Genomic DNA, 11,854 nt, shown 5'->3' on the forward strand with positions numbered 1-11,854 from the left:
CCAGGACTGTACTCTTTATTGGAGCAGCTGGTGGTTTTGAACTGCAACCTGTGCTAGACCAGGTTGACTAGAGAGACAAATCCCAAGACACTCATATATGTGTAAGAAAGAGCTTTGTATCAAAGAGTAATGGTATATTAAGAAAACATCCCAGCCCAGTGCAGATCAAGTCCGTTAAATCGCTATTAGCCCGTAAGTCCAATATCAGCCCATGAATTCCTCTTCAGATTCACGCAGCAACATGCAATGATGCCGAATGCAGAAAGATCACAGGCTGATGGGGGGAAGGTCCTGTGGATCCAATGGCAGTGGATGCATCTCCAAGACTCTGGCTGCCATCAGTGTGGCACCATGTGGCTTGTCAGCAGGAATGCGCAGCAGAGAGTGAGTGTGTCCCAACTCCAGCGAAGAAGGGAGGAAGTGCCTAGAAATCTCACAAGGAGCGATCATCAGGCTGTGACCCGATTGACCAGTTAGACTCCATGCCTTCCTTCTTTTATCAAGTTGTCATGGAATTGTACAACTATCACACAGCCTAATGCATCAGCAAGTATAGAGGGGAGCAAAAATAGAGATCCCCAAGGACCACCAATGGGAAAAAGAGGAGGCTTTCTACTCCGGTAAAGATTCAGTCTTGGAAGCCCACAGGGCAAGTCTACTCTGTCCGCTGGGTCGCTGTGAGTCTGAATCAGCGCGATGGCAGTGCAGTTGAGTTTTGAGAAGGAAGACCAAGGAGAGCAGTAGCAAAGCCCAAAGAGTTCCACTGAGTGGACAGCGAGACAGAGACTTACTCTAGAGCCAGCAGCCGGAACGCCGACTGTAGGCTCTTCAACTGAAAGAGAAGGACTGTGTTTGTGAAAGCCACCGCGTGGGGGGTTTCTGTTAGAGCAGCACCAAGAAACTGAGCCAGGTGTCCAATACCCCCTCTTGGACGCTGCTCAAATCTACGCGAATGCACCAGCAATGCTTTGTCCTTTTGACAGCTTTATCATTAGACTCTGAGAACTTGGCTCTGGGGCCCAAACAGACTCTTTCTGGTCTTCTGGTCTGCCAGGCTGAATGGCGGGGAACATGATATTGAAAAGGTTCAAAGGATGTGATATAGATCTTAAGTGAAGACATGGAGGGAATTGCCAAAGCCATTTGAGTAAAGCTATCAGACATACTATTTCGATTATTAGTAAACGTCCACATGCAGGAGCAAAGCAATTTGGTTCTTGTTAGCTGTGGACAATGTGGCTCCTGACTCATGGCAAAGCCATGGCACAGCAGGATCAAACGCCGCCCACGCCTGTGCCAGTCCCGATCATGGGTGGGTCACATCCGTGGGTCCCATACCCGTGCTCCGTAGAGCTGTGGAAGCAGGTCATCGGGCCTTTCTTTCTCATCGTTGTCTGCAAGCTTCGCTGAACCTGCTCACCACACAGCAACAGCTTGGTGGCCACGGCGGACAGAGAGGGAGGTGGTGGCTCTGCATGAGGCGCGTTGGCCTGGAATTGAACCCAGATCTCCCGCATGGACGGTGAGAAATCTACCACTGAACCACCACTCCCTCAAACTGTTTCTCTAACATTCGATTGCTGTTGGGGCAAATCCAAATTCCAGAAACTCTGTGTGGTGGCGTCAAATGTGTCAACACGGCTCTTCTACCCGAGTCTCTGTGACTCCCACCAACCGACTGGATGGGAAATAGGGTGTGTGTAACGCTAACAGCGGGATTGGTCCATGTTCGTTCCCACACTCCAGCTAATGGGGTGAGCCACGTCTGTAGCAGTGGGGGATGAGAAAACCCTGGGGACACTGGAAGAGCATGGCCCAGATCTCTGTCTGAAGGGGGGGAGGCCCCGAGAGCAGGCGCGTCACAGGAGCAGAGCCGAGGTTATGCAGGCTCTTCTCCTCATCTGGCCCGAGCCGGTGGAACTGTGGGGCTCAGGGACAGGTGGCTGGCTTCCTGGTCCAAAGAGAAAGCCCAGAGACCATGTGGCTGAGAGGTTGAGGGCCGGGGAGAGACTTGGCTGCTGGCTGACCAAACCGTGACTGTCCTGACTGCTCGCTGATCCTGACTTAGGGTCACCTCTCGGTTTCTCCAACAACCCCCCTTAATTGTCAGCATTGTGTGAGAGCGCTGTGTGGCCACTGCAACGCACACCGACCCCAGCGTCGACGTGGAGCGGTGTGGGAGGGAAGGGTGGTGTCGGAAGCAGTAAAGAAGCCTGGGCATGGAGGCTCGTCTGACCTTTGCCTTGTGGCGATCTCCCTGGGCACTCGCAGTCTGTCTGCCAGTAGCAATGGGAGCTCCATGGACCACACCCTGATAAGCATCACTGTGCCAGAGTCCTCCCGCCGGCATCGCTCCCTCTCCCCACCTATTCGTGTTTCAGATCCTCTGGACTTGGCTGCATGAGTCACTGAGCCCCGGTAGGCACTGTGAGAGGAAGGAAGGAATGCATGAGAAGCGAAGCGGCTGGCGTTCACAAAGTCACAGTGTTGGGTCTGGGTCATGGAAATAGGCACTGGCACAGTGGTTCTCAACCTGTGGGTCGCGACCTCTTTGGGAGGTCGAATGACCCTTTCACGGGGGTCGCCCAATTCATAACAGTAGCAAAATGACAGTGATGAAGTAGCAACGAAAATAATTTTATGGTTGGGGGGGGGGGGATGTCACCACACCATGAAGAACTATGAAAGGGTGGCCTCCTGAGGAAGGTGGAGAACCACTGCCCCAGCAGCTCCGATGATAGTCCACCCCCTTCTTGGCTGTTCGGTGATCTGTTTGCAGAGTGAATGATTCCCAGTTCAACTTCTTCTCCCTGCAGCCCTTTTTCCTCCAGTCTCTGAAGCTAGGATTTACTGGGAACCGTGATCTAAAAATACTCACTAATTCCAAAAGGCACTGACTCACCCTGCCCTTTCATCAATCATGTCCAGCCAACAGTTTCTTCAAGATGCATGAAATGTTGCTGCTAATCCCACCCTTCCTGTCTGCTCCTCTCCAGCCCCACAGAGCCTAGGCCAGGCCCACTGAGCTGTGGATCCCTGCAGTGGCCATCTGGCTGGCCTCTCCCTTCTGTTGTCCACCCTGCAGGGTCAAGATCAAACAACTCTACTAACATGCCCAGCCAGCGGTTCAGAGGTTCCTGGGTGTTGTTATTAGCTGCCATCCCATCGGCCCCAAATCAGGGGCGCCTTGCACAACCCAATAAAACCCAGCCCAATGCTGCGCGTCTTCGTGACCACTTGTGGTCACAATCCATTGTGATCCAAGGGGGGTTTTGTTGGCTGACTTTTAGAAGAAGATTGTCAGGCTTTTATTCCTGGTCTAAGTCTGGAAGCTGCACTGAAACGTGCTGTTTGTCAGAGCAACACACAGGCCTCCCTCAACAGGCTATATCTGAGGTACATTGTCGGAGAAGCATAACTGGTCTCCCGGAGGGAGGGCGCCAACTCTTCCTCTGATCCACAGAAGTGGGTACACCGAGCTGAAACGGCCCTTCTGGCCTGAAGGTGACAAAACACCGGGAATGCTAATTTTTAATGCCGCATGCTGCACACCTGTCACACAAAGCATTTACGGTACAGAGCCTAGAAACGAAATAAAGATCCACTTGTCCGTAGTACTGATCCCAACAGCAAGAGGCCAGAAACAACCTAAGTGCTCCTCAGTAGAAGGACAGAGAGGAGACTCAGGCACATGCTCACAGCAGAATACTATGCATTGTTAAACAACCGTGGGGAGACCAGGAAACACTTCAGGGCCCGGAGACCATCCTGCTGAATGAAAGGAGTCAGTTACCCAGAAGGAGGCACATCGCTGTCAAAGGGGGAAACCAGACAAGATCAAGACACTCAGCCCAAAGGGCACAGACTTGAGACTGCCGAAGGTGCGGAGGCAAAGGAGGAAGAGAAAGCAGTGGGCGCAACTGTAGATGGGCGTCAGCTTGGGGGTAAGGGAAGAGAGAAGAGAAACCCAGGGTCCCCACCCCCAGCCAGTCCTGGGGCTTGGGGACTCGGCTCAAGGGGAGTCCCTCTGGGACATGGACATGACCCTTTGCTGGGCATGCCTGCACAGTAGGGTGTGCCGGGCCCCTCTAGGCTTTACCGTATGGGCTCCAATACATGTCTTCCCTTTTGTTTAAAAAAAAAAAAAAAAAAGAAGAGAAACCAAGGGGCAGGTGGAGGGCCAACTAGCAATGTAGCATTTAACCTGTTGAATACAAAGCTGATGATCCGAAATGGAAAGCCACCACATTTGCAATTAAAAAAAGCAGGAGAACATTCACCTGTCTACAAGAAAAGGCCCGCTCAATGAGAGCACGCTGCCGAAGGCTCTCTCACGTGGTTCTCACCGCAGAGGGTCAAGTCAGACTGGCTTTCTGAATAGCAGACGTCCGAAGAAGGCTTCACAATACCAGCTCTACGAAAACTGGCCGCTTTTTTGGAGCAGGGTGCAGGGTGGTGTGTCGAGGGTGCTGTCTTTGAATGAAAATGGAAAAGGGAGGAAGGATACGTGCATCACGTGCGTCGAAACACTCTGCACACATGAAAACCCAGCAGGGATAACGTGTCAGTGGAGGCGGAAGGTCGACGCCAACTGACTCCTAGGGACCCTACAGGACAGGGTAGAACTGCCCCTGTGAGTTTCTAAGACTGTAACTCTAACTGCTAACCCTGTGGTTAGCAGCCAAATACGTATAGAAAAGAGACTTCTCATGAGCTGCCCACTTGGTTTTATTTTGTTTGTTTTTAAATTATACAAACATGTTGGCTATTGCGAAACTCATTTAAAAGGCAGCTAATTAATTACTTCTGCAGACTTCCTCTCAAAAAAACATAACCCCAAACCTGGAACAACAGAGGGAGAAGGAGAGTCAGGAATGGAATGGAATGTGTGGTGAACGGCTTCCATACACAAAGAAATACCTTCTTCGCCACGAGATCAGAACTGGATGGCGGTGGCTACCGCTACGGAACATTCTGATCAAAGACTACATGGAAAAATCCTGATCAAAAGTGAGAAACCCGAGAGGTGAGTTTCAAATTCTCCTGGACTCCAGACTTCCTGGGGCTATGCAGACTGGATGAATCCCTGAAATAATTGCTCTTAGAGAATCCTTAAACCTTAGTCCAAAACACACTTTGAGATCCTTTCAAAACTGAACAGAAGTTTGCTGCAACTAGTTTTTTGTTTGTTTATTTTAAGGTCTGTCTTGCTCATTTTGCTCATTTGAGAACTCTTTGGGATCAAACGGACAACGGCCAGGGGACAGTGAGCTGGTGCTAACGAGGGAGTGTGCGCAGCTCCAGGAAGGTAATGCCCCTGAACTGCACGCCTTGAATTGTGTGCTCGGTGTGTGTTTGGCTGAGTGTTTTCACAACAACAGCAAAATAAATAAAACTGAAGGGAGAAAACCAACAACAATCGCCACCACATCCTGTGTCCACTCTAACAGTGACAAAAAGACATCAGACAAATCACAATAGAGGGGCATTCTACAAAGTGTCAGGGTCATCACGAGCAAGGGCATTGTGAAAGCCTGCCCCAGTCCAAAACTGGAAGAGAGGACAGAGCCTCCCCCTAAAGCCCAAGATGACCCAACAGCTAAGGTGCCATCTGGATGGAGCCCTGGAACAGGAGGGCATGGAGCCGAAACAAAGGACCTATGAATAAACCGTAGGCACCAGTTGATAACAAGGTAGTGGTAATGATCATTAATTGTATCAAAGATACATGGAAAGGTTTGAGCTGAGTGGTATGTTCTGACTTGAATTTTAGCTCAAGTGAACGCTGAGAATCGCTACAGGGCACAACAGGAGAATACATGTCAAGGTTGCATCCTTGCCCCATATTTACATATGCTGAGCAAATCATCCAAGAAGCCAACTATATGAAAGCATGGCATCAGGATTGGAGGTAGACTCCTTAGCAACCTGCGATAAGCAGGTGACACAACCCTGCTTACCAAAGGTGAAGGGGGCTTGGAGTACTTGCTGATGAGGATTACAGACTGGGTACAGCCTTCAGTCTGGATTGCACCTCATCGTGAAGGATGCAGAAAGCCTCACAATTGAGCCCGTGATGTCATGATAAACGGAGAAAGGGTACAAGTTGTCAAATCTTCCACTGGATTCAGAATCAACTCTCGTAGAAGCTGCAGCCAGGGAAAAGCCCTCTTTAAAGTGTGAAAAAGCAAAGGTGTCTCTTTGAAGATCAAGGTGGGCTTGACCCAAACAAACCCCGGTATTTTCAATTGCATCGTACGCGTACAAAAGCTGGAGAAAAGTTGATGTGTTTGAATTACGGTGTTGGAGAAACATTGAATATTACCACGGACTGCTAGAAGCACAGACAAAGGACAGCCGGAATGCTCCTCAGAAGTGACAGCGGAAAGACTTCCTCTCATGTCCTTGGGATGTTATCCTGAGACACTACCTCCTGGAGACGGGCGTCCTGCTGGGTAACTGAGAGGGTCAGCACAGACCTGGGAGGGGCCCCTCCCGGGCAGCACAGTGGCTGCAGCCGTGAGCTGGGGCAGGGCGGGGAAGTAGTTCCCTCGGTTGTCTTTAGGGTCGGGACCAACACCAGCAATGTGGACATGTGCGGAAGTAGGCCCTGGCTTTACAAGGGCTGTGCACCCAGCTCTGGCCAACTTGGTGGGGAGGAGCTAAGGCACCCAATGAAGGAAAGGGTGGCTACACAGGGGCCTCTCAAGGCATCAGCCTCAGGGGGAGTGTCTGGGGCACACTTTTCACCACGTGGCCCAGCAATCAGACCCTTCATTCAATGGAAACAAGAAGCCACACAACAAATAAAGACTCACTGCCAGGGAGTCCGCACGGACTCCCTGCCACCCTGCGTGGATTTCGAGACATAACTGGTTGTGGGAGTAGAAAGCCCAGTCTTTCTCCCTCGCAGGTGCTGGTGGATTTGAATGGCCAACCATGCGGATCATAGCCTGACAATTAACCACTACACCACCAGGGCTGGGGGCCTGTAAGTAAAGTATTGCTTTATTTACTAAACCCTTTTCCATTGCATCAATTCCGACTCAGCGTCCCTGTAAGATAGACTAGCTCTGCCCCAAGGGACTCCAAGACGGTAAATCTTTACAGAAGCAGACTGCTGCGTCTTTCTCCAGCGAAGTGGCTGGTGGGTTTGAACCGCAGACCTTTCTGTTGGCAGCTAAGCACTTAACCACTACACACCACCTTCATGACTCCTCTAAACCAAAACAATAACAACAAAACAATTCAATTCATGGCTGTCAAGTCAATGCCTTGTCCTATAGGGTCCCAACTCATAGGGACCCTATAGGACAAAGTAGAGTTGTCCCATAGGGTGTTCAAGACTGTCATCTATCCAGAAGAGCACAGGCACCTTTCCCCTGTAGAGTGGATGGTGGGTTTGAACTGCAGACCTTTGGGTTGGCAATCCAGCACCTAACCCACTGTACCACCAGAGCGCCTTTCTTTCTACCTACAAAGGCCATTGATCCTGTTCCACTGGAACGATGAAAACAACCCACTGCAGAGGGCTTTCCAGAGCTCTCAGCCTGAGCCAACAAGAACCCCTGGGGAAATATGGCCTCCCATCAAGCCAGCTGTACCCCAACACCCTCAAGGGACACCAGGATTCAAGTCCTGTGTACTTGTCCCACACCCCTGATGGCATTCAGGCTGCTCAGAATGCTTACCTCCATGGCCAGGCTGATGTAAAACAAAGTAGTTACCAGGACAAGTGGGCACAAAGGGGCCTTTTGCCAAACTACTTAGATATTTTAATTCTCCAGTTGCCTCAGAAGCTAAATAAGCATGGAGAACAAGCAGGAGAGGAATACTAATTAGAGCTAATTAGACCCTGCCCTCTTCTGCCTCAGCCCTCTTTATAAAAAGCCTCCCCAGCCCCAAGATAAAGAGTTAAAAGGTAAATCCATACAGTAAACAGCAGTCTACAAACTACGCCAGCTGTTGGCATCACATGGTCCTATCCTTTCTAAACAGAGGTCTGGCGACTTATGCCAAAGGCCAAGCAGGCCCATCACAGACCCTGGGGCGTGGCGGTCTGTGTATGTGCATGCACGTGTGTGTGCATACATTCCAAATTGAGGCCACTTTAGAAAGGAGCCCTGGTGGTGTCGTAAGCTACACACTGAGCTGCCAACCACAAGGCCAGCCATTCAAACTCACCAGCTGCTCCTCGGGAGAAAGAAACGTTCTACTCCCGTGAAGAATGACTGCCTTGGGAGCCCACAGGGACAGTTACCCTGCCCTGTCAGGTCTCTCTGAGTCTGAATCAGCTTGATGGCAATGAATCTGGGTCTTGGTTTTTAGGATTCAGGTGTCTTGGTGGTGCTGAGGATCAAGTGCCGGGCTACTACCAGCAAGGTCAGCATTCAAACCCACCAACTTCCCGGGAGAAAGAGAAGGCTATCTGCTCCCACACAGGTGAGTCGGAATTGACTCAGGGGCCGTGGGGTGGGGGTTAGGATGCAGCGCAAGCATTCCTAAAACGAACACTTGATTTTTCCAAAAAACTAACATGAGCAAACATGACTCACAAAGCCAGATCAATGCTGCCCTCCTCCATTTTAAAGAGCAGGGCTCGTTTGGAAAGGCTTCACTCCGAGAAAGCCTTCCCTGGTTTTGTGGGAAGACCATTCATTACCTCAGGACCCTGTCCAGGAGGCTCTGAGCCAAGGGGTAATGAGAGACCTTGACTCCCTCATCTGCCTGCCGGGGAATGATTGAAAGGGAGCCCCCCTTAAACGAAATGTCCATTTTCTGCTGGGTTAAGTGCAAAGATGAAAGTGTGGTGCAAAGGTACAGGGCGGGATGACAGCCTGCAAAGACATTGCGGGCACGCGCCTCCCTTCCCCAGGTAACGGAGGGTTGTCTTTCAGATCATTGTCCCTGCGGTGAGACAGCAGCGAGCTCTGGAGAAAGTACTTGTCACCCAAAAAGAAGAAGGAAGGAGTAGGAAAGGAGATGCCAATCTCCTGCAGTTGCTTCTGCAACTCTGGGGCACGAGGAGCAATCACACAGACGTGGGCCAGCCTCTGACCTGGGAAGCCACACGGAGCTCCCGGGCACCAAGGGAGAGGGAGATGGTGAGGTCCAGAGGGGAGGGACCAGCACACTCATTCTTCCCACCACGTGGCGGACCCACTGCCGGCTGGCTGAGCTCAGCCAGCAAACTGCAGAAGATGAACCTGCCATCACAGAGATGGACACGGGGAAAGAGGAAGCCTGGAGGAGTTGGAGATAAGCCCACCTCATCGTGCCTTTTCCTCCCACCTACCATAAGTGAAGGAAGCCCTAATGGCCTAGTGGATTGATGACACATTGGGCTACGAACCCCAAGGGGTAGGGGGCAGCAGTTTGAACCCACCAGCCACTCTGTGAGAGATAGAGGAGGCTTTCTGCTCCAGTAAACAGCTGAGGCTCAGAAACACACAGGGCCAGTTGTACACTGTCCTATAGGGTCGCTATGGGTCAGAACTGACTCAACGGCAGTGAGCTTGAGGTGCAATGGGCACTGGGCCAAAAGCGATCCCTGATTCCCCACGCCCATTGAAGGGTAAGGACCGTAGGTGAGTCACTGACCCTGGGGCCCAGGTGGGAAAGCGGAGAGCACTGGGAGGCTGGATGTGAACTTTGGGAAAGAAAAATCACACTGCTGGCATGAAATGACGGCTCAAGTAAATCTTTGCAATTGGAAATATTTGAGTTTTTATTAGAATCCCAGAATGTCAACCTGGAAGGGGAACTTCTAATTCAACTACTTTTGCAGTTCCCAGACTTTGGGATTTCACCGGATACCAAGATTTGAAAACAAAACGAAAGTAAGGATTCAAAAGGCTGGAGGCACCCCTGAGGCAATGGCCTTTAACTGCCCTCCAGGTCTGGAATGGAACTCACCCACGGGGGCTCAATCTTCAACCAAACAATAGACAGGCCTGGAAGGGGAACGAGAACTGCAGCCAGGTAAGCACACCTTGGCATAACCAGTCAGTGGAGATGTGGATGGAACAAAGGTCAAAGTTTAGAAGGGCTGGGAACACAGCCGGGAGGAAGGTAAACAGGAAACACAGGGAGAAAGTGGGATACCTGATGTGACCTTGTGACATTGCAATCCGAAGTGATGAACAGAAAACGGGTGATCTGCTGTGCAAAACCTTACTCGATTCACAAGAAAAAGTTACATTAAAAAAAAAAAATTAGAAGAGTCAGAAAAAGAGGGAACAGAAGAATTAACACAGATTGCCAGATTTTAATAAAAGTTGTCTCCCCCCCAAATAAGTCATTAATGTTATTGGAATATAATTTCAAGTCAAAGTGCTGTCCCCGGAAAGCAGGAGCCATTGGCAGTGCGCACTTGTGTGAGTGTGTGTGTGATAGACAGAGACACAGAGAGAAAAGTTGGGGATCTGCATTTCCCTGGGGACCGATGAAAACATCAGTGGGGCACTGGCTGCCAGATGGGTGTGTGGAAAGCACTGATCCACTCCAAGCTCTGCAGTGATTATTTTCCCATCAAAGAAACCTTGCTACAGTATTAAATCTGAATGAGGGCCTGAACGGAGTGTTTGTTTGCCCAGATGCCTCCCGGGTTCTCCGACGTAAACCTAGGCAGCCCTCATGTAAATGAGCCACCGTGGGGGGCGGGGAGGTGTGGGGAACAGTCTTCCCGGCGGGCAACCAGGCAACCACTTGGTTCCGGAGAGCAATCCTGTATCTGAAGTTTGGAAGTGAATTGAGCCCCTCAACTCCCAGTCTTTCCTCTGGGGAAGGAGAAAGTTTGGAGCTTTCTCCCAGCTTAGGGGTTGGGGGGAGGGGCTGGAGAGCTAGTCAGCCGGGCAGCTCCAGCGGCAAACTGAACATCTTTCCTTTGGGGCCTCCCAACTGCCAACTCGAAAACTTAAACGCGGGATTGGGGGTGGGGGGTCCTCTTTACGCGGCGGCAGGGTCCACAGCAGGGGCTGCCTGCTGCAGTTTCACACCCTTTGCCCTCTGTCCCAGAATCCTCCACAGTTGGGGCAACGTGAGGCGCAGTTTTCTAAATAGCAAGATAAAGCCTGGCAGAAGGAATCCGATCAGGAAGTCCCTGGTGGGCCCAGACTTGGGGACGTGAGTCCTTCCCCCCACCCCCCTTTGGTATGCAGCGGTTTGGGGAGGGGGAGGGAGATTGCATCTTTAAAGGAAGACGGTTGGCCGAGGAGCAGTGAAACTCGAGAATTCGCTCTGGGGCCCCGGACTCCCGCAATTCCAGGAGACCAGTCCTCCTCGGTTAGAATGGCCCCCCAACTTTTGGTTCAAGGAAGACGCCAGATCTCGTGCCTCTAGTTGCCCTTTGCCTCCCCTGGGCCGGGGCACCGGCGGTGTTGCTCCGAGCCGCCCAGAGGCCTGCCCACCCCCGGGCGGCCACAAGGGCCGCTTTGTGCCCGGGGAACGGAGAGCCCTGGTCCAAACGCAGGGGCTGGCAGCGGCACCCTGCCTGCGCACTGGGCGCGGGCGCTCCGCGCCCCGGTCAGCAGACGGGCCAGTCTGTTTACACAGGAGAGGAAGGCTCCTCCTAAGTCCCGGAGGGGAGGGGAGGGAGGGGAGCCCGCAGACACCCGGCTCCTCGGCCGGGCTGCGGGCCGCTGTGTGCGGCGCGCGCGGGGTGGCGCTCGCAGTTCTAAAGCAGCTCCAAAGGGGCAGCGCCGCGTCGCCCACCTGGGAGTGCCCTGGGGGCTCCCCGCACTCTCCCCTCCCACCCGGCACCTCCCAGACGCAGGACGGCGGCTCCCTGCCCGACAAAGTTTCTTCCCAACAGTTGGCGGCGCGGCGCCCCGGCGCGGCTTACCTGGGAGCCTGG

The 11,854-nt window shown here is 52.1% G+C and overlaps 1 protein-coding gene across 1 annotated transcript in view; it reads right to left on the reverse strand.

The window, feature by feature from the left end:
• ITGB5 (integrin subunit beta 5) overlaps positions 1 to 11,854 on the reverse strand; it is a 159,664-nt gene that overhangs the window by 138,707 nt on the left and 9,103 nt on the right. The window contains 1 exon segment of the mRNA XM_045287518.1: positions 11,843 to 11,850. Coding sequence (XP_045143453.1) covers positions 11,843 to 11,850 — 8 coding nt within the window.

The sequence above is a fragment of the Echinops telfairi genome, unplaced genomic scaffold (genome assembly GCF_000313985.2).
Source record: "Echinops telfairi isolate 266 unplaced genomic scaffold, ASM31398v2 ScPeMD7_17;HRSCAF=63, whole genome shotgun sequence".
Lineage (NCBI taxonomy): Eukaryota > Metazoa > Chordata > Mammalia > Afrosoricida > Tenrecidae > Echinops > Echinops telfairi.